The 22,772-nt window shown below is 44.3% G+C and overlaps 1 protein-coding gene across 2 annotated transcripts in view; it reads left to right on the plus strand.

The window, feature by feature from the left end:
• The first annotated feature begins 731 nt into the window (after positions 1–731).
• Positions 732–22,772, plus strand: part of SLC71A2 (solute carrier family 71 member 2) — a 51,945-nt gene continuing 29,904 nt past the window's right edge. The window contains exons 1-2 of one of the 2 annotated variants that reach the window (XM_073344933.2): positions 732–1,088; positions 13,246–13,341. In XM_073344933.2, coding sequence (XP_073201034.2) covers positions 933–1,088; positions 13,246–13,341 — 252 coding nt within the window. In that variant the 5' untranslated portion in view covers positions 732–932. The remainder of the gene's footprint in view (positions 1,089–13,245; positions 13,342–22,772) is intronic. The other variant, XM_073344932.2, reaches the window with a different exon arrangement.

Below are 22,772 nucleotides of genomic sequence, written 5' to 3' on the forward strand. Positions count from 1 at the left end.
TGCTGGATACCTGGGTAGAGTAGGTGTGAATGTAAATACAATCTGGTCCTGAAGCCTTTTCCCCCAGCTCATCACTAGCTGTCAGGGAGGGCTCATTTAGACTTTGCTTACAAATCATAATTTGACATTATTAGGTGGCCCGACATCACCGAAACGAATGCACTGACATTGTCATAAAAAACCACAGCTGTATAAGGAAGCTGAGTCTATGTTCATACTTTTCAAATCTATTACACTTTTTCAGATGCACGTATTTTATCATATACTGCATATGCTTTTAAAGTGTGTATTAATGTTTCAATTTCAATTCAAATGTCCAAACAGTCACTAAATTGGCATGGAACTAGTTCACAAAACTGGGGGGGTTGGGCAACTCCCGGGGGGGGGGGGTGTAGGGAAAACACTGCCTGGGGTCCTATTCCCGGCTCCGCTGCTGGCTGGGTGACCTTGGGCAATGGATGCTCCCCATCCTCAGGTGCCGCTGTGAGCGGGCTGCCCGGCGCGGACCTGGCTGGGCGCCCCGCTCTACGGCAACGCGAGCGTTAAACACGAACCCTAAGGCGGGGGGCGAGGAAAAGGCGCCGGCATCACGTGACCGGGCGGCTCTCTCGCGCTGGGGATAGATCGGTGCTAGGACCCACCCACACGACCCGCTCCGCTGCTCCGGCCCCGCCCTCCTCTGCCGCAGGCGGGAAGCGCAGCGGAGCGGGTCCGTGACGTAGTTTCCGGTGGGGGGGGGCTCAGAGCGAAGCGGCCGTAGTCACGTGGTGGCGGGGGGCAGTCGCTGTGGCCGGGGACTGCTGTCCCCTCCCCCTCCGCGGCTGAGCGGGAGCCCAGAGGCTGCAGATGAAGGTGCCGGTGGGAGGTCGCCCCGAGCCTGCGCTGCCCCCGCCGCTCTGCCGTCCCGGCTGCACGGGGAGGATGGGAGCGAAATGAGCCCCGAGCCGGAGCCGCCGCCAGCCCCGGCCGGGGAGGCGGAGGCGCCAGCAGCAGCAGCAGCAGCAGCAGCGGGGGAAGGCGGCGAGAAGCGGGGCATCTGCGTCATGCTGGTGAGGAGGATCGGCCTGAAAGCGGGCGGCGGCAGCGCGGTGAGTGCGGGGCGGGGGCGCTTGTGCTTGGGGCAGGTGGGTGAGACCCTGGCCGCTGCCCAGCCCGGCGCCGGCTCAGTTTCTCGAAGGCGGGCGAGGGAGGGGTGGTGCCCGCTGGCCGGGGGTCGCGCCGCATCTCCCGGGCCCGGGGACGCCGCCCTGGCTGCGGCGACTCCGGCGGTGACCCTGTGCCAGGGCGGCGGGACCGGGCGGCTGCTTGTGCCCCTGGCCGATCCGTTCTCCCCGTAAGCGGGGGCAGCCCTGTAGCGCGGAGGTTTCCAGCCTTACGTTGTTCTTGTGTTTCTGTTGTCTGCAGCCTGGGGGAATAAATAGCCGGTCCCTGCTTGGAGCCAGGGCAGTAGCGTGCTTGCTTCTCTTCGTGAGAACAGCAAATTGTCACTCGGGGCAACTTTCTATGTCTCTTACTCTTAGAAGTTGACTTTGGGAGGGACACAAAGGCGCTTACCGGAAACGATTTCAGTTTAATTTCTGTTCCGAAGTCCTAGAAGGTATTATCGGCAGTGGTACTGGTTAATTGCTCACCGCATGCGTAATTAAATAACCCCCTGACCCACCGTGCATGGGGAAAATCCCGTTTGTATTTAGGGTGTATTGGATAAACTCTTCTGAAGCTGGGAGTGTCTTTAACAGCGTCCTTCATAGTAGTTTCACTTCACTTTGAATGGACTTCCACATACCAAATGTAGGTTAAAATGTTCAGTTGGTTGGAGTAAAAACTCTGCTTAACTTGCTAATAACTTGTAGTGGGTTTTGCAGCTTCTTTTGTCAAGTGGACCATAATATTGTAAATAATTGGTGGTGAGTGAATTTGGTTTCAAACCCAATCTGTTGTACTGGCTGAAAAGTTGTACGGAAGGCTTCTGCAGTTGTTTTGCTGCTCACCCCTAACCTCGAGTCACAGAACGTTGGTATGAGTTTCTATTACTGTGTTTCATATAAAGGAATTTGCAGTTTGTGTGAGCCCTGGGTGGAAGGTATATAAGGAATATTTTGTTTAAGTATATTTTGCCCTTAAAATTACCTCCTGTGTTTATCCGCCTATTCTTGGCATTTCGAGTTGGTGGTAACTTCTCTCTGCCTCCTAGCAAGCTGAAGCCATAGGGCTATTATCCACTTTAAAGGATACTGTCAACTTGAAATCCAGTCTATTTTACTTTGTGTTTCCACAGTATGCATCCGATGAAGTGAGCTGTAGCTCACGAAAGCTCATGCTCAAATAAATTGGTTAGTCTCTAAGGTGCCACAAGTACTCCTTTTCTTTTTGTGAATACAGACTAACACGGCTGTTACTCTGAAACCAGTCTATTTAAAAGTATCTTCAGGTAATAGATCTGCTCCTGAATCTCCCAGCCCATTCTTGTTTCAGCACTTTCCTGTTGTCTTTCTTTCTGAAACTGATTCAGCCTATGGCTATGTCTACATTAGAAATGCTACAGAGGCACCTCTGTAGTGTAGACACTTATTACAGGGATGGAAATGTTCTTCTGTTGATGTAATAGCTGCCACTGGAGAAGTGGATTTAAGTCATAGAAGAGTACTTCCATTGATCTAGTGGTGTCTGATCTGGTGCTTAGCTCAATTTAACTACATTGTACAGGGCGTGAAATTTTTCCACACAGCTCATTTGGAATGGGAAGTAAACAATCAGGCAGCAGCAGAAACAAAAATAAATCAAATACAGTACAGTACTGTGTTAAATGTAAACTACCAAAAAAAAAAAAAGGAATGCTTGTTTAAAAAAATTGACAAAGTAAGGAAACTGTTTCTGTGCTTGTTTCATTTAAATTAAGATGGTTAAAAGCAGCATTAAGTCAATGTTATTTGTAAACTTGAAAAAACAACCAAAATGTTTTGTTCAGAGTTATGAAGACTTCAGAGTTACGAGCAACCTCCATTACAGAGGCATTCATAACTCTGAAGTTCTACTGTATTTTGTTATGTCAGTTTAGCTCATCTCAGCTGAAACCCATGTGATTGTCATATTGCTAGACCTCTGTATGATGAGAGTTTATTGAATGGGGTTATTCAAGCTAAAATAATAATGACCAAGTCTTGTCTTTGTGGGTGTGTGTTTGCAAAGCTCCCTTTGAAGTTAGCAGGGATAGAGAATAAGATGGAGAATATCTTATTGCCCTTATATAAATCCATGGTATGCCCACATCTTGAATACTGCGTACAGATGTGGTGGTCTCATCTCAAAAAAGATATACTGGCCTTAGAAAAGGTTCAGAGAAGGGCAACTAAAATGATTAGGGGTTTGGAATGGGTCCCATATGAGGAGAGATTAGAGACTAGGACTTTTCAGCTTGGAAAAGAGGAGACTAAGGGGGGATAAGATAGAAGAGCAGTGGTTCCCAAACTTGTTCTGCCGAGGGATGTACTGGCTGCCGCTTCCAGTAGCTCCCATTGGCCTGAAGCAGTGAACTGCGGCCACTGGGAGCCGCGATCAGCTGAACCTGCGGATGTGGCAGGTAAACACACCGACCTGGCTCACCAGGGGTTTTCCCCGCACAAGCAGCGGAACAAGTTTGGGAACCACTGTGATAGAGGTATATAAAATCATGGGTGGTGTGGAGAAAGTGAATAAGGAAAAGTTGAAATTAATAGGCAGCAGGTTTAAAACAAATAAAAGGAAGTTCTTCTTCACACAGTCAACCTGTGGAACTCCTTGTCTGAGGAGGTTGTGAAGGCTAGGACTATAAGAGGGTTTAAAAGAGAACTGGATAAATTCATGGAGGTTAAGTCCATTAATGGCTATGAGCCAGGATGGGTAAGGAATGGTGTCCCTAGCCTCTGTTTGTCAGAGGGTGGAGATGGATGGTGGGAGAGAGATCGCTTGATCATTAACTGTTCGGTTCACTCCCTCTGGGGCACCTGGCATTGGTCACTGTCTGTAGACAAGATACTGGGCTGGATGGACCTTTGGTCTGACCCAGTATGGCCGTTCTTATGTTCTAAATACCTGAAAAAATCATTATTCATTTCAAGAATATGCATATTTACACCTGATGTAGAAGTTGCTTGTTTAAAATACAGCATGGTTTCCTGATTTCTTACAGATTAATGCTCAGAGTGTCTGTTGCACTTTCAATTTTAAATTCAGTCTGGCAAATGAAAAATTGATCAGGATTTATTATTTGCTGAACAAATTGATGCTTTTTTACTTCATTCCCATTCCATAAAGCTCAGTGATGAGACATTACAAAACTGAAAGTGGATTTATTTAAATTTTTTATGCTACTCATTCTCATTAGTAACTACTGAATTGTGGGAATCTCTACAGTTTTCACCATAGGTTGCTGCTGTAGGTGGTGGTGTACTAAACCTGATCAGAATCATAGGCCAGTGCTGTCTAATATACAAGGTGACCAGTGGTGTGAAGACCGTCCCATTATTCCCTGCACATGTAGACTTGAGGACAAAGAACTCGGGAAGATGGGATTTGGGGAGAGAGAGAATGAAGAGCAAAAAGACATTCTGACTAATCTTTTAAAGACAAAATACTTATTGCGTTAAAGAGAGCTGAATGTAAGTAAATGCTTTTGTAGTATTACTTCCATGTAAGCAACTGCTGTAGTTGCTACAAAGATGGATTGCAAAAGGGTGGGGAATCAGTCCATGTACACGAGGGAAGGTGGTCCAAGACTCATTTCTGTTACGATATAGTTTTCACTATGAAAAGTTTGAGAATCTAAGCTCCTTGGAGATTTGATTAAATGTCTTAAAACAAGTGTTACCAAACTTTGGAATTAAATTTTCTTTATTTCTACAGAATGAAACTTGTTACAAAACTTCTGTGTGAGTAAACCCAGCAAACTGATTTAACAGTTGTCTTTTTAATTTTGTCATTTTGTCATTGGTTAAAGATAAACTGTGAAGAATAACCAACCTTTTTGTACTGTTTTTGTTTTCTGTATGTTGTATATGGACTACTTCAAAAATGATCTTTAAGATCAGTCAGTATCTAATCTCTTTAACTTTTGTCTGTTGGTTATAGATTGACAGTTATTATACAGCTGGGTTCTTAAACTTGGTTCGTGGCTTATTCAGGGTAAATCCCTGGCAGGCAGCAAGGCGCTTTATTTACTTGAGCGTCCGCAGGTATAGCCGCTCGCAGCTCCCATTGGCTGCGGTTCGCTGTTCCTGGCCAAGGGGAGCTGTGGGAAGCGGCGTGGGCCAGGCCATCACTTCCCGCAGATCCAGTTGACTGGGAACGGTGAACCATTGCCAGTGGGAGCTGTGAGCGGCTGTACCTGTGGACGCTCAGGTGAACAAAGCGTCTCATGGCCCGCCCCAGGCTTACCCTGAGCAAGCCGCAAACCAAGTTTGGGAACCCTTGCTATACAGTAACTGGGTGTGAATTTTACTATACAACAGTCATAAAAATTAACTCTGCACTCTGTTTTTTGCCATTCAACTGTTCAGACTTGAGTTTTCTTTCTTCGCACTTTTCTCTGTTCTTCAAAGGCTTTGGTGGAAAGGTAGATTTCATATTGGGCTCTGAAAATGTACAGACAGGGTCATTTTGAGCTCTTAGTGTTCTACAGTCTAGGACCCAACATCAGAAATGATGTTCCTCCAGTTCATGAAAGTTTTACTTTGGACACTTTTTCTGTGGCCCCACTCAGTGCAACTGTCTTAACGGGTGGCCTCTGAGGTAGTCTGGTCCAAAATTATTGATTATTAGTACTAGCACTGTGAATTGGACAACAAAGCGAATGGAGATTGTGGACAACTGGTGTGATGTGCGCTCTGTAGCTTGCTCCACCCTAGACAAACTGCCACATGTTGTACAAGCTGGAGTTTGTTTATGCCAGCTGACCACCCTGTGATTAAAGCAATAAAGGTCATAAAGCAGCACTATGGGGTCATCTTTGTTTTGCTCTGCAGTTCTGTCTAAAATTCTTACGTTGTGCATATTACGATGGTACTCAGGTTACTTTAAATTGCTTTTTGTCCAGTGGGAATGTCTATATCAATATGCCATTTAATTTGCAGTAATCACTACTCAGTACTTCACTACTGTTCATGAAAACAAACAGCGCATTTGATATCTGAGACTTCAGACTTGAGTTGCCACCTACCCACAATGTTTGTGGTATGCTGCCTAGGAACTATGTATGCTGAACAAGAGTTCCATTGTATCTTAAGTCATTGGCAAAATAATTTGCCTGGAATAATTGAAACAACTCAGGACTTGAAAAAGCACAATGTTATGATAGTGTGTAACTATCACTAAATTTGATGTACTTTGTGTGGTTTACAAATAATAGACATGAACCAATACCAACATGGAAAATTTACTTTCTAATGATAACGCAAAATAGATAAGTTCAGTGTAATTTGAAATACTGAATTAAAGGGGACTGGATGTCTTGCAGGTTCAGTAGCAGAACAGAGAGACTTTGATCTCTGGGTGGCTCGTAGACTAAATGAAATCAGTGCCTTGTTGTCTCACTTGGGTTCTAAAATGCCTAAAGCGAAGAAACCATTATCACAAGTTTTTCCCTTTCCGACAGTTTTTCAGAGATGATTTGAAGAAGCATGGAAAAGTACTGTGTGCATCCCTACAGATAGTCCCTGGAAGTTAAGGTTGAGGCTTTTTAGGAGGGTCACATGGGGAAGCTTGCATAGTTGTTGCCCATACTGTACCTGTTGTGGCTATGGAGCGTCAGGACTAGTATCTTTTCGGGAGCAGAAAATTTTATTAAAATAATCCAGAAAAATCATCAGGATTTGCATTAGGACTGTGGCATTATCAGGCCATTGTAATATGTATTGTTCAAGATCTTTTGACTGGCAGATTATACATCAGTAAATAAGGAGACAGAAAAACAATATAATGTATTTTTTTAAGAGTAGAGAAAATGGCACTTGGGCACAAAAATAGACGTTACTGAAACAAAATATCATTTCACCTCATTTATTGTATTTCCTCTCTGATCATCCTACAAAATGACTTACTGTAAAGCTTAGCTTCTGAGGAAGCAAAAAGACTCAATGCAAATTATCTAATGCACACTTCACCATATATATAGCAAGACTCAACTTTTTTTACCATCACTCTTCAGCCTCTTCTGTGTTCTGCATTTCAGAAGTGTCGAGTGGTAGGACATGTACAAACTTTTACGAAGATATTGTCCCTTCCTTACAAAGTTTATAATCTAAAAAGATAAGTGCTCTACAAAGAATGGGGAAGAGAAATGCATTTAATGTAGATTGAAATAGTATATATTTTTTCTTTTAATTAGCAGATGAAATTATTACCAGCCCTTCTTCCTAGCTGTGGATAATTGGCTGAATCCTTATAGGCATTTTAGTAGAAGTGGGCCTTCATCTCGATTTAAATTAGGATATGTTAGTTTCTTTGTGGAACATAATCCCTTTTCTGATCCACATGTAAGGGCAGAGTGGAATAAGAGAAAATTCTGTTAAACTGAATTACTCAGCTGAGAGAGATGTATTCATCGGTAATTAACTTCACAGCTATTTGTCTACAAATATCTACAAGTTCATCTCTTGAAACAGAAAGAAATTGTAAGCTGAAGAGACGTAATAGCCATGGAGCAAGGAATGCTGGGGTTCGAAAGTGCAGACAAACTGTTTGGCTCTGGGCTTAAGGAGCTTTTGGCAACTTTGCAGAAGCCTGGACTCCACCGGAGAAGTCTGCAAAGGTTGTAAAGAGTACTGGATATTTCCTTTATTAAAATAAACTTTAAAAAAAGTAAGGGAATTTTAAGGTTGACAAGCCTCCCCCCCCCCCCCGCGCCCCCCGTTTCTTGTTAGGGATGCAAAACTAAATATTCAAGAAGTTTTCTCCTGTAGTATACACAGAGGAGCTACAAATGTATCTTCTGTTTTGTTAAATGTGAACTAATGTGTATACTATGAAACAGGAAGTGTAACATGGCTGTTATCCTGGGAGATCTTGACTTTAGGAATTTTGGTAATATTGCATTAATTCTAGTCTCTCTTCTTTTTAAAGCAACTGCATAGATAACTGTTGGTTCTGTACCAAAATAGGTACATGGAAGTGTTAATAAAGCTTAGTTAGCTGAATAAACTGGATAAAGGCACATAAAATTAAAATCTTTAAAATGGTAAGATTTAGTGACACAAGCACAAGCTGGGGTGTTTTGATTTGTAAATAAATAAATAAATGAAAGCATCTTGAAACTAAATACAGAGTAGGTGATTAGAGTGTTTGAAGTAGTGCTGTGAGTTGCTACTCTGCTGATTGCAGCAGTATGAATACAGGAGAGGTGAGAGATCATCCATAAAGGTAAAAAGCTACACCTTAAAAGTCCCTTAACTGTCAAATTTCTCACTTTATTTTCTTAACAGCACATTATCAGGTCACTTAATATAGACAAAAAGAAAAGGAGTACTAGTGGCGCCTTAGAGACTAACCAGTTTATTTGAGCATGAGCTTTCATGAGCTACAGCTCACTTCATCGGATGCATTGAGCTGTAGCTCACCAAAGTTTATGCTCAAATAAATTGGTTAGTCTCTAAGGTGCCACTAGTACTCCTTTTCTTTTTGCGAATACAGACTAACACGGCTGCTACTCTGAAGCCTGTCATTAATATAGACAATGTGTTCTTTTGAAAGACATAACAAATAGTGCATGAATACAATGTCTACATCAGTGGAAATATGTAACCATGCTTAGCTGGTACCAAATGTCTCAATACCGTCTATTATTGTTTGGGAAAGAATTCCCAGGAGGGGGAGGAAATACTAAAGTTCATGCAAATATCAATTAAGATTCATAGACTAAACTCAGTTAATGTTTTTTCACTATTTAGTGGATTTGAGCGGCCAGTGTGGTGAAAATAAAATGGTTCTGGTTGAACTAAAAGCATCCAACATGGGGAAGGTGCACTGAAGGGGTACAGCACCTAGTACTCTGGTCATGATGGAACCCTTTTGCACTAACATAATACAAATGAAATAACAGCGGGGAGATTTATATACATAGAGAACATGAAACAATGGGTGTTACCATACACACTGTAACCAGAGTGATCACTTAAGGTGAGCTATTACCAGCAGGAGGGGGGTGGGGGAACCTTTTGTAGTGATGATCAAGGTGGGCCATTTCCAGCAGTTGACAAGAAGGTCTGAAGAACGGGGGGGGGGGGAATAAACATGGGGAAATAGTTTTACTTTGTGTAATGACCCATCCACTCCCAGTCTCTATTCAAGCCTAAGTTAATTGTATCCAGTTTGCAAATTAATTCCAATTCAACAGTCTCTCGTTGGAGTCTGTTTTTGCAGTTTTTTTGTTGAAGTATTGCCACTTTTAGGTCTGTAATCGAGTGACCAGAGAGATTGAAGTGCTCTTCAACTGGTTTTTGAATGTTATAATTCTTGACGTCTGTTTTGTGTCCATTTATTCTTTTGACCAATGTACAAGGCAGAGGGGCATTGCTGGCACATGATGGCATATATCACATTGGTAGATGTACAGGTGAATGAGCCTCTGATATTGTGGCTGATGTAATGGGTAAATGGTTGCTATGAAGCTGTCTGAGGAACAAATGCTGCCAAAAGGGGAGTCTGACACCAGTCTGTAACTTTGATCAGAGGAGTTAAATAAAGTGAAGTAGGTTATCACACTTATCCTGCTATAGTACTTTTTTCTTCTCCTACCAGTTCTTGTAATTACAAGTTGTGCTCTTCCTCTTATAATGTAGAAGTCTTAAGAAGCTAGATTTATCCTCTGTAAGAGTTCATTGGGAGTCTAGGGAACAGGTTTGTTCATGTTGAACGGCTATGTTCTGGTTGAAAATGTTTTTGAATGGCATTCTTGGAATGCAGTACTCAAGTCACAGGCAACACGTTAAAATGAATGTTTTGTGAATTTACTGTTCTGTCTTTCACAGAAAGAAATTTAACTTTGGGGAGGAGAGGGGGAAAGAACATAGAGAGGAAGAGATGTGTGGTGGAGTGGAGCTTTGTTTTTGTTTGATATTTTTAATATCTTGGTTAGGTTAAGTTAGGATTTTTTAATTTTGCCCAACAGTGCTGACTGGCTAATAAGTTTGGTTATTGGCTCATTATTTGGTATTAATGAGAGAGGGGGATTTTGTGTGTTGTACCTGTACTTTTCTTCTTCACTGATTTTGCAGCTGCGTGTTGAAAGATGGTTTGGTTTCTCTTTATCATAGCACTTGCCGTACACTTTCTCAATATATAAATTCCAATAACTTATACAAGAAATATGAGTCATGATATGGCAGGAAAATACTTTATGAAATTTCTTCATGTCACTAGGAGCATTAAACTTTTAACATGTTAACTCTTCAAAATGTTGTGACGGAGACAAGGAAAATAATCTACTCTATGGTTCAGGTGATTATCCAGATCACTTTGATTCTTCCAATGCCACACTTAAGTTCATGTGTTCTTCCTCATCTGCTGCTATAACTCCATGTTGTGGTTTTCCTTTAAGATTTGGCAGTGAGGAGCCTATCCTTTATCTTCCAGTTTCAAGAATTCTGAAGCTGTTACATTTTAACACTGATACCCATTTGTATTACTTCTCATTTTATAAACTGGGTTATACAAATTGTCTCATTCTGTTACAAGATACCAGAGCTGTATGTTTCACTATTTTGAGTACTACTACGGTGCTGCTCCTTTTGGGGGAAGGCTCTCCTTTTAGAGGTCATGTTAAACTCAATGTTCAGGGAAGTTCCTCTGAAGTATTGCAATTTTGAGTCCTGTAGGGGAATTTCCAAGACACAGGGCTTGGAAGTATCTTGATTGTGACAAGAAAGAGCTGAAAACTTTCTCTTTTTGGGTAATGAAAATGCTTTGTGATGTGGTCTATTCATCTTACCACACTTTAAATATTTACACCTACTGTGTAAATATTCAGTATAACCACTTGAATACCCTGTCCTGAAAACACCTGAGGCACTTGCTTAACTTTTCTACCATGAGTAGTCCTATTGATTTAAATGGAAAGGCTCATGGTGGTAAAGTTAAGCATATGCAGTAGTGATTACAGGACTGGCGTTTAAGAGACACTGGCTGTGAGTATAATGTTGTGGATTATGTATATAATCTATCGGTGTACCTTATTTCAAAGTTAGATGTCTGATTTTTGCCTGCATTAACCTGCTTTGACAGATACAGAACTTAATTTGTTGTGTATGTGTGCTTTTGGGAGAAGAGGTATGCAACAGCAAACAAATATTTAATAACATCTGATGGTCAGGTTAGCAATTACTGTACATTTATACACTTGATGTCTACTCTAGGGGATTCTTTTAAAATCCCATTCATGACATGGTTCATCTGAACAGCATGTTTAAGTGAACTAACATGGTCATAAAAATGCCTTGTCATAGGCCCTGATTAAAGCACTTTTACAATCAGATGGTTCCCCTGGTATATCAAAGCCATTGAGCAGAGGAGGAACAGCAAATCCATATCTGTATTACGTGTTTTCATCATAAGTGCTCTGTAAACATGAGTTAATGAAGCCTTAAAACACCCCCTCTGTGGTAGGTACTTGAACTGTTTTGCAGATGTTGTAGTTAAGGCAGAGGGGCTACAGAGGGGAAGGAGTCTGTATCGGAGCCAGTAGAGCAACAAGTTCCTGGGTCTCTAGTCCTTTGACATCTATTTCTCTCGACAGAGTTGTAAACCTTTTTATGGCCATATGATTAAAATTGGAGAAAGTCTTAGTTGGAGCTTATTTAAAGATATGAGGTAAATTGTTCCAAGTTGAAAAATATATTGAAATAGTGAGCCAGGAAAAAACTCAAATCACTTGTTCAAATCTGTTGCGATTGAGAACTTCAATGCAGTTATTCAAGATGGAATATATAGTAGTCTTTCTAATGTGTAGCAAAGCACAGGTTGTAATTTAGTGCCTTTAATACCATGGAGCTAAATATACCAAACGGGAAAACAATAGAGAAATTTAAAGGTCTACATACACCATGTCACGTTGCTGTTTATGATGAAATAGCTGATAAAGATCGGTGTTGCTCGTTTCTGTGAACATATGCAGGACTTGAAAATCACCTACTTGCTATTCGTGGATGGACAGCTGTGCCTGTTGATTTAGGGTGCTGAAGCCATCAACTTCCGCAGAACTTAAGCTTTAATTTATTTTTGTCATGTTTCTGTCCATTAGGCATGTGATACTCAGCAGTGTTGCCTTTCTGATACTGAAGATAGACTACTGTAGTGCCTTTGCTGTTCAAACTAAGTAGCTTGTAAGAATGATTAGTTTCACTTGGGCAGAACACAAACTTCTGGACAGCGGTGAAACCGAAGGGAAAAATAAATTTAATTCTGCTGCTGCTTGGTAATCTACAAGCAGCAGAAGAGATGGGAGCTGGAGTTATTCACAGGAAAGACCCTCCAAAAAAGGAGACTGGAGGTGGGATAGAGTAGTAGAAACTTTTCTCCTGACACAGAGGAAGGTTAAGAGTGGGGAGATGTTTCTCCTAATCAGCTGGAGGTTGGGAAAGCAGGTCTTCAGATATGCTGGAGTAACTCCTGAGGAAGGTTCATGGGCAGTACTCTTAGACCAGTGGTTCTCAAACTATTTACCACTGTGGGTCATGTATATGGCCTACAATGTATTATGTGGGCCGCATCCAACACTATCTGTATGGCCCTGATGATGTCACATGGGCTGCAGCCGTGCTGACTGGGCCACAAGTGGCCCATGGGCCACAGGTTGAGAACCACTGTCTTAAGACAAATCTAAGAAGCCTCCCCCTTCTCTGAGTGCGGAAGCTTAGCTTCTTCCTAGGGCATTGCTCCTAGACCTCGTTGTTGGATCTGCTCACTCCCCTCCACAAATCATTCATACTGTCTATAGCTGTTTGCTTTAGAAAGCTAAAGCAACATATCAAATGGGGAATGGCTGGTGGCTTCAGGTTAGGGCTTTAGTGGTCCTTTAGAGTGGTTGGAAGGGAAGGTTTTTTATGTTGATGTGATCAATTTCTCTCACACTTGGCTCATTCAGATCACCTTTAAAGTGTTTGGGTTTTTTAAATTGTAGGTCACCTTGAAAACCTATTACTGTTTCAAAATGTTATGTAAATTGGGAAGTCACTTCAAAAGATATGCATTATTCATATTTAAATATCCTTTTATTTTTAGCAGCAAGGTATTGGTCGACCAAGTGTGTACCATGCTGTGGTGGTCATATTCCTGGAATTCTTTGCCTGGGGACTATTGACAACTCCCATGCTAAAAGTAAGTATTGACAATCTGTTTCTCTTTCCCTGTGGTAATGTCACAGCTCAGTTTGTTTACTTTGGAGATGCTGTTCATACTCTCTGGGGGCTCTGGTTTTAAATGAGCTTTTTTATTCCCTAGTGTCTTAATAAAGCAATTTGAAGTCTCTGACTCTTTTTGCTTATATCAAGCCATCACAATTTGTACAGTTGGTATTCTGCTAAATGGGACCACAGCTGGATTGTGAGAGGGACTGCAAGTCTGATCTGCAATTCATTGGTAGAGCACCTATGGTGCTGTATCTTAAGTCAGTGTTGTCAAATCCTCATTTTAATAAGAACAAAAAGTATTTAAAAGAAAAAATTAACTGCAGAGGTTTTGTTTTATAATATAAAGACTATAACTAATTATGGGCAGTGAATATTATAATTTTTACTGAAATGTGGGTTGCTATATCAACATAAAATTTGCAGTAAAATTTATTAAAGATCTTCGTGTTAGAGTAGATTTTTATAGCTGCTTAAACCCTTATAGAAGGCAGCTACTCTCCAGATGACTAGATCATTTAAAGGATTGGCAATAGGATATGGAGCCTTGTATCTTCAGGTTAGAGGTGTAAATTCTTTCCAAATCAAGACTGCCTAAGGGCTGGTCTACACTGAGGACTTATATTGGCATAACTACGGTCTCTGAGGGGTCTGAAAAACCCACACGCTGAAGTATGTGTTGTGGCTATTGTGACTTAACCCCTGCTGTAGACAGTGCTATGTTGATAGAACATTTCTTCCTGTGACCTAGCAGCTGCCTCTCCAGGGGGTGGATTAATGACAGTGATCGGAGAACCCTTCTGTGACTGTAGTGAGTGTCTACACTAAAGTGCTACAGCAGTGCAGCTGCAGCTCTGCCGCTGTAGTGTTTTAAGTGTAGACACTCTGAGTTATCAAACGGCGTCTTAATGATAAAGATATGCTAGTATCTCAGGCCATGGCTACACTTGCAGATGTAGAGCGCTGTGAATTAAACCCGCCTTAGTAGAGCGCAGTAGGGAAAGCGCTGCAGTCTGTCCACACTGACAGCTGCAAGCATACTGGCGTGGCCACATTTGCAGCACTTGCAGCGGTATTGGGAGCGGTGCATTGTGGGCAGCTATTCCACAGAGCACCTCTTCCCATTCTGGCGCTGTGGCTTGTGGGAAGGGGGAGGGGAGTGTGGGGCATTCTGGGTCCTGTCCCACGATACATCTGTTCGCATCCCAGCAGTTCCTTTGCTTCTGTCCACATTTGGCGCCATCTTTCAATGGTTTTTGTACTGCGCGCTCTGTCTTCCCTTTCGGTCTGCGGGAATGGAGCCTGAACTGCTGAAGAATATGCTGACGAGTCTCGCCAGCGCGTCACATTTGGCAGTTGAGTTATTCCTTATGATCCAAAGTGATAGTGAGGACTCCGACGATGATATCAACTCAAGTAACTGAAACGATACGAGTTTGCTTGTGGCATTCACAGACATTTTCACCACTGTGGAATGCCGCTTTTGGGCTTGGGAAACAAGCACTGAGTGGTGGGATCACATTGTCATGCAAGTCTGGGATGACAAGCAGTGGCTGCAGAACTTTCGAATGAGAAAAGCCACTTTCATGGGACTGTGAGGAGCTCACCCCCACCCTGCGGCGCAAGGACGTGAGATTAAGAGCTGCCCTGATGGTGGAGAAGCGAGTGGCTATTGCAGTCTGGAAACTGGCAACTCCAGACAGCTACCGATCTGTCGCTAACCAGTTTGGAGTGGGGAAGTCTGCCGTTGGAATCGTGTTGATGCAAGTTTGCAGGGCCATTAATCGCATCCTGCTCAGAAGAACCGTGACTCCAGGTAACATGCATGACATTGTGGCTGGCTTTGCACAAATGGGTTTCCCTAACTGCGGAGGGGCGATAGATGGGACACATTTTCCAATTCTGGCACCAGCCCACCTAGCCTCCGAGTACGTTAATCGGAAGGGCTATTTCTCTATGGTTCTCCAGGAGCTTGTGGATCATCATGAGCATTTCATTGACGTTAACACAGGCTGGCCTGGAAAGGTGCATGACGCACGTATCTTTCGGAACACTGGCCTGTTCAGGAAGCTGCAAGCCGTGACTTTTTTCCCAGACCAGAAGATCACCGTAGGGGAAGTCGAAATACGCATTGTGATCGTTGGAGACCCTGCTTACCCTTATGCCGTGGCTCATGAAACCCTACACAGGAAGCCTTGACAGCAGCAAGGAGTGGTTCAGCAACAGGCTACGCCGGTGCGGAATGACTGGAGTGTGCTTTTGGCCGTTTAAAGGGTCGCTGGCTGTCTCTGTATGGGAAGCTGGACCTGGCCAATAACAGCATCCTAGCGGTTATATCAGCGTGCTGTAGCCTCCATAATGTTTGTGATGGGAAGGGTGAAAGATTCACTCAGGCATGGAACTCGGAGGTTCAACACCTGGAGGCTGAATTTGAACAGCCAGAGAGCAGGGCTATTAAAGGGGTCCAGTGCGGGGCTGCAAGGATTAGGGATGCCTTGAGGGAGCAATTTGAGGCTGAAAGACAACAGTAATGTCTGGTGTGGTGCCCTGCATGGGAGTGAAGTGCAGTAGGAATCTGTGTTTGCTATGTACAATACACTAACTTGCAGTGCATGTTGCTTTCTTGGGCTAAGGTTTCTTTTATGTTATGCAGTAATAAAGAATGTTTTCAAAGCAAAACATCAATTTATTGAAAAGAAACAACACAACTGCTTGGGAAACACAAAGGACAAGGGGGTGGGGTGGGGAAAGGTACAATCACAGATTTGCGTATGTCCTGTCTCGAGTGCTGTGCAATGCGTGCTGCACTTCAGGATGGCTATACTGTATGGTGATGGGGGTTGAGTGCAGTGGGTAAGGGTTGTAGTTTTCAGGGCTGGGTGTTGAAGCTACAGGTGTTGGAGGCAGCTGGTGGTGGTAACAACCCAGATGTTGGGGAAAGCGGTTTGGCGGTGACATGGGGGCACAAGGGAAAGAGTTTTGGGGGAAGGGCTGTAGCGGGGGGCGGGCGCGGTAGTGCTCTGCCTGCATGGCTACGAGTACCTAGATCGAGTCCGCTTGGCACTCCATGATGCTTATCAGCCTCTCTGTGCTTTGGTGCCGGCCATCCACGTTCTGCTGGCAGACCCTCCTTTCACTCTCCCGCCACTCCTGCACTTTTTGATTTTCATTAGTTGAATGCTGCATGACTTCTTTGCTTCTACATGGCACTTCCTGATTCTTTGCAGCCTCTTGGCTGCTGCTAACACAGACAACTGAGATCTTAAGGTTGCATCTGTAAAGCAAAATGCAACACTTAACAGAGGCAGAATTGTTCACACCAGACAGAGCAATGATTCCCCCGTACTCAAGGGCAAGCACAGTCTACACAATAGCATAATTTGCCTGTCCCAAAGCGAGCGTACATAACCCACGGGAGCCCCAAAATGGTGAGTAAGCACAGGGTCAAGCGTGACTGATTGTTTCACGGCTGTACTGTCCTCTGGGTTTGTGTGCCTTGGGAAGAGCCAACAGCAGCACGGGGCCCCCTAGAGAATCATAGAATATCAGGGTTGGAAGGGACCTCAGGAGGTCATCTAGTCCAACCTCCTGCTCAAAGCAGGACCAATCCCCAACTAAATCATCCGAGCCAGGGCTTTGTCAAGCCTGAACTTAAAAATATCTAAGGAAGGAGATTCCACCACCTCCCTAGGTAACGCATTCCAGTGTTTCACCACCCTCCAAGTGAAAGTTTTCCCTAATATCCAACTTAAACCTCTCCCACTGCAGCTTGAGACCATTACTCCTCATTCTGTCATCTGCTACCACTGAGAACAGTCTAGATCCATCCTCTTCGGAACCCCCTTTCAGGTAGTTGAAAGCAGCTATCAAATCCCCCCTCATTCTTCTCATTCTTCCGCAGACTAAACAATCCCAGTTCCCTCAGCCTCTCCTCAGAAGTCATGTGTTCCAGTCCCCTAATCATTTTGTTGCCCTCCGCTGGATGCTTTCCAATTTTTCCACATCCTTCTTGTAGTGTGGGGCCCAAAACTGGACACAGTACTCGAGATGAGGCCTCACCAATGTGTAATAGAGGGGAACAATCACGTCCCTCGATCTGCTGGCAGTGCCCCTACTTATACATCCCAAAATGTCATTGGCCTTCTTGGCAACAAAGGCACACTGTTGACTCATATCCAGCTTCTCGTCCACTGTAACCCCTAGGTCCTTTTTTGCAGAACTGCTGCCGAGTCATTCGGTCCCTAGTCTGTAGCGGTACATGGGATTCTTCCGTCTTAAGTGCAGGACTCTGCACTTGTCCTTGTTGAACCTCATCAAATTTCTTTTGGCCCAATCCTCTAATTTGTCTCGGGCCCTTTGTATCCTATTCCTATCCTCTCCTCCCAGTTTAGTGTCATCTGCAAACTTGCTGAGGGTGCAATCCACACCATCCTCCAGATCATTTATGAAGATATTGAACAAAACCGGCCCCAGGACAGACCCTTGGGGCACTCCATTTGATACCGGCTGCCAACTAGACATGGAGCCATGGATCACTACCCGTTGAGCCCGACAATCTAGCCAACTTTCTATCCACCTTATAGTCCATTCATCCAGCCCATACTTCTTTAACTTGCTGGCAAGAATACTGTGGGAGACCGTGTCAAAAGCTTTGCTAAAGTTAAGGAACAACACGTCCACTGCTTTCCCCTCATCCACAGAGCCAGTTATCTCGTCATAGAAGGCAGTTAGATTAGTCAGGCATGACTTGCCCTTGGTGAATCCATGCTGACTGTTCCTGATCACTTTCCTCTCGTGTAAGTGCTTCAGGATTGATTCCTTGAGGACCTGCTCCATGATTTTTCCAGGGACTGAGGTGAGGCTGACTGGCCTGTAGTTCCCAGGATCCTCCTCCTCCCCTTTTTTAAATATGGGCACTATGTTAGCCTTTTTCCAGTCGTCGGGACCTCCCCCGATCGTGTTGGATCATATTAAAGAAGTTCTGTATGAAAATCACAAATGAGTTTGATTCCCCATAGTTTAAATTCCAGGGTATTACTAATTAAGAGGTCTCTTGGTTTTTGGTACTGTTTCTCTCCCTCTCTGTGTGAAACTTGCAAGCTGCTAATTGTGTTAGTACATTCTAAGACAGTCTGTTCTCAAAGCAGTTCACACAGAGAGACTCAAAGCAATACTCTGTAACAACAGAAACAGCACCCAGAGACTCCCTGCCCTTTTGTTGTATTAACAATTGTGATTAAAATAGAGATAGAGGATGTATGTGGATGGATGCTTGGTGTGGATAATAACTGAATGATCAGGGAGGTGCCAGCCTAAGAATCCAGTGTCCATCGGCTGAAGAAGGCGTCAAGTGGAAATAAACAGAGGATACCTCTCCCCCCCCCCCCCGGGAAGACTGGAATCCACCCAACAGCCTCAAGAATGGGAGAACCAAAGAACAAGATAACATCTGGCAGCACGGAGCCGTCAGGAATGTGCTATCTGCTGATTGATTCAGCAACAGCATGATGAAGCAATTCCCATAGACTGGCATAGGAAGAAATTCCTATAAAAATGGACTCTGGAAAGTGAGAACTTTGGGGTCTGATTCTGCAAACCAATTTCCAGGAGCATCAGATGAGCATCTGACAAGGCCCTGCTCCCTCCTCATGTCCAGGCCACCTGGCCAGTGGCTTGGCATGAGCAACTCTAAGGCTGGTAACTATGATAACAACCTTATAGAACCTGTGTGTGTGTGTTTGTATGAATGAATGTGTGAATAAATATGAGATTGAATGGAATGTTATAGCTATAACTAACTGCTTACTGTGATTCTTTCTGTATTCACAGTAAATGTGGTATTTTGCCTTTTCCTCTTTAATAAGATACTGCTGGTTTTTATTTTATTGGTATAACAATCGCCATGAGTTTTCAAAGATAATGGCCAATGGCTCTGCAATCACATTCGCCAACTCCTTTAGCACTCTCGGATGCAGCGCATCCGGCCCCATGGACTTGTGCTCATCCAGCTTTTCTAAATAGTCCCGAATCACTTCTTTCTTCACAGAGGGCTGGTCACCTCCTCCCCATGCTGTGCTGCCCAGTGCAGCCATCTGGGAGCTGATCTTTTTAGTAAAGACAGAGGCAAAAAAAGCATTGAGAACATTAGCTTTTTCCACATCCTCTGTCACTAGGTTGCCCCTCTCTCATTCAGTAAGGGGCCCACACTTTCCTTGACTTTCTTCTTGTTGCTAACATACTTGAAGAAACCCTTCTTGTTACTCTTAACATCTCTTGCTAGCTGCAACTCCCAGTGTGATTTGGCCTTCCTGATTTCACTCCTGCATGCCCGAGCAATATTTTTATACTCTTCCCTGGTCATTTATCCAATCTTACACTTCTTGTAAGCTTCTTAAAGACAAAAGAGATCAGAAAGGATTTCACTGTTAAGCCAAGCTGGTCGCCTGCCATATTTATTATTCTTTCTACACATTGGGATGGTTTGTCCCTCTAACCTCAATAAGGATTCTTTAAAATACAGCCAGCTCTCTTGGACTCCTTTCCCCGTCATGTTGTTCTCCCAGGGGATCCTGCCCATCAGTTTCCTGAGCTTGTCAGAGTCTGCTTTTCTGAAGTCCAGTGTCCGTATTCTGCTGCTCTCCGTTCTTCCCTGCATCAGGATCCTGAACTCGACCATCTCATGGTCACTATCTCCCAGGTTCCCATCCACTTTTGCTTCCCCTACTAATTCTTCCCGGTTTGTGAGCAGTAGGTCAAGAAGAGCTCTGACCCTAGTTGGTTCCTCCAGCACTTGCACCAGGAAATTGTCCCCTACGCTTTCCAAAAACTTCGTGGATTGTCTGTGCACTGCTGTATTGCTTTCCCAGCAGATATCAGGGTGATTGAAGTCTCCCATAAGAACCGGAGCCTGCGATCTAGTAACTTCCATTAGTTGCCAGAAGAAAGCCTCTTCCACCTTATCCCCCTGATCTGGTTGTCTGTAGCAGACCCTTACCACGACATCACCCTTGTTGCTCACGCTTCTAAACTTAATCCAGAGACACTCAGGTTTTTCTGCAGTTTCATACCAGAGCTCTGAGCAGTCATACTGCTCTTACATACAGTGCAACTCCCCCACCTTTTCTGCCCTGCCTGTCCTTCCTGAATAGTTTATATCCATCCATGACAGTACTCCAGTCACGTGAGTTATCCAACCAAGTCTCTGTTCTTCCAGTCACATCATAATTCCTTGACTGTGCCAGGACTTCCAGTTCTCCCTGCTTCTTTCCCAGGCTTCTTGCATTTGTGTATAGGCACTTGAGATAACTTGCTGTTTGTCCTTCTTTGTTAGTATGAGGCAGGAGCCCTCCCCTTTCACGCTTTCCTGCTCGTGATTCCTCCCGATATCCACGTCCCCACTTAGCTTAGGGCTTTGGTCTCCTTCCCCCAGTGAACCTAGCTTAAAGCCCTCCCCACATTAGACTGAACACTGTCCCCACATTTTCCACAGGAGGTTCGTCCTGGAAGATCTCGCTGCAGAGGGTGACCTGGGAAGCAAGGGAGGGTCTTCTGCTGCAATGCGGCTTCTGCCCTGGCCCATATGCAGCTTGCCTGTGTGCAGCACTGGTCCTCCCGCCCCTCACGCACAGTGGCGCGGACAAGTTAACCTTACTGGGATAAGGGCAATGTGCTTGCGTAGGTTTTTCAGTAGAGCCACTGTTGTCCAAGTTCTGGCTGAGACCTTTGAAGAGATCACTGAGGCCGATTACTGCGATATGAGAGAGAGCACATCAATGCCCTATTCCGCATCTAGGCATGCATGCAGCCCTAACCCTCCTCGCCCCAAGAGCCTGCACGAAATACCTTCCTTCCCAAAATAAAAGCCGCTTACCGGGAACCTCCTCTGGTGTTTGTCCTTCCCCAAGCACTGGCCGCCACAACTGGCTGCCTTCCTCCTGGCTTGAGAACAGCTCCTGGCTGCATGCATCTAGGGATTCCGGGGTGTCATCCTCTGCCGGAGCACCCTCACTCCCGCTTTGCTGCTGCTCCTCCTCCAGAGCCCAGTTCAACAAGGCAGAAATGTCCATGGTGGTACTCGGCATGGAGGTGGGGTCGCCCCCAAGTATCGCGTCCAGCTCTTTGTAAAAACGGCAGGTCACGGGGGCAGCACCGGAGCGGCGGTTTGCCTCTCAGGCTTTGCGGTAGGCATTCCGCAGCTCCTTCACTTTAAGCCTGTACTGCAGTGCATCCCGGTCATGGCCCCTTTCCGTCATGTCCCTTGATATCTGCTCGAAGGTAATGTAATTCCTGCAGCTGGAGCGCAGTTGGGACTGGACAGCTTCCTCACCCTAAACACTGATGAGGTCCAGCACCTCGCCATTGCTCCATACTGGGGATTGCTTGGTGCGTGGAGGCCTGGTCGCCTGGGAAGATTTGCTGAGAGCACTCCACGCCTGGCTGAGCAAACAGGAAGGGGATTTTCAAAATTCCCAGAGAATTTAAAGGGTGGGTGTGACAGTTGGTCACCTGAGGGCAGGGCAGTAGAGTTCAAAGTGATGACCAGAGTGGCTAAAACAAGCATTGTGGGACACTTCTGGAGGCTGATCACAGCGCAATAACAGACCAGGGCATCCAGCGGTGGTGCCGCAAATGTTATTCCACTCAGCGAGGTGGAGTACCAGCAGTGCTGTAGCCGTGGAAACAGAGCGCTCTACGTACCTTGCCAGTGTGGATGGGTAGTGAGATAGTGTGCCCAGGGCTCCTTTATTGCACTGTAACTCGCAAGTGTACCAAGCCCTCAGTCTTGTTTCTCATTGAAAAGTGTCCATATAACATCTTGGTCATCTTTCAACAGATTCAAGAGTCAAAGAGGCATGAAAACCAACATTACTTTATTCCCTAGGAGCGTCCTCTCCAGAATGGTGGTGGTGTATATTATCATGAAAGTGAAATTAAGCTTTTTATTTGATACCTTTTGCTACATAGGCTCTTTAGATAAAGGGCTTAGGTTTCCAGTCCTGTTAGTCTCAATGCTGTTCACCAGCACTAAATTCACTTTTAACGGTATTAACAACAAAAAGCTACCTACGTCTAGAAGGGACATCAAGTCCAGCCACCTGTGCTGAGGTGGGACCAAGTAAACCTAGACCATCCCTGACACCTGTTTGTCCTGTCAGTTTTTAAAAACCTCCAATGATGGGGATTCCACAACCTCCTTTGGAACCTTATTCCAGAGTTTAACGCCCTTTGTAGTTAGTTTTTTTCCTAATAGCTAACCTAAAATTCCCTTGCTGTAAATAAAGCCCATTACTTCTTGTCCTTCCTTCAGTACACATGGATATTAATTGATCACAGTCCTCCTTATAACAGCCCTTAACATATTTAAAGACTGTTATCATGGCCCCCCTCAGTTTTCTTTTCTCA

Source organism: Lepidochelys kempii, chromosome 5 (genome assembly GCF_965140285.1).
Source record: "Lepidochelys kempii isolate rLepKem1 chromosome 5, rLepKem1.hap1, whole genome shotgun sequence".
Classification (NCBI taxonomy): domain Eukaryota; kingdom Metazoa; phylum Chordata; order Testudines; family Cheloniidae; genus Lepidochelys; species Lepidochelys kempii.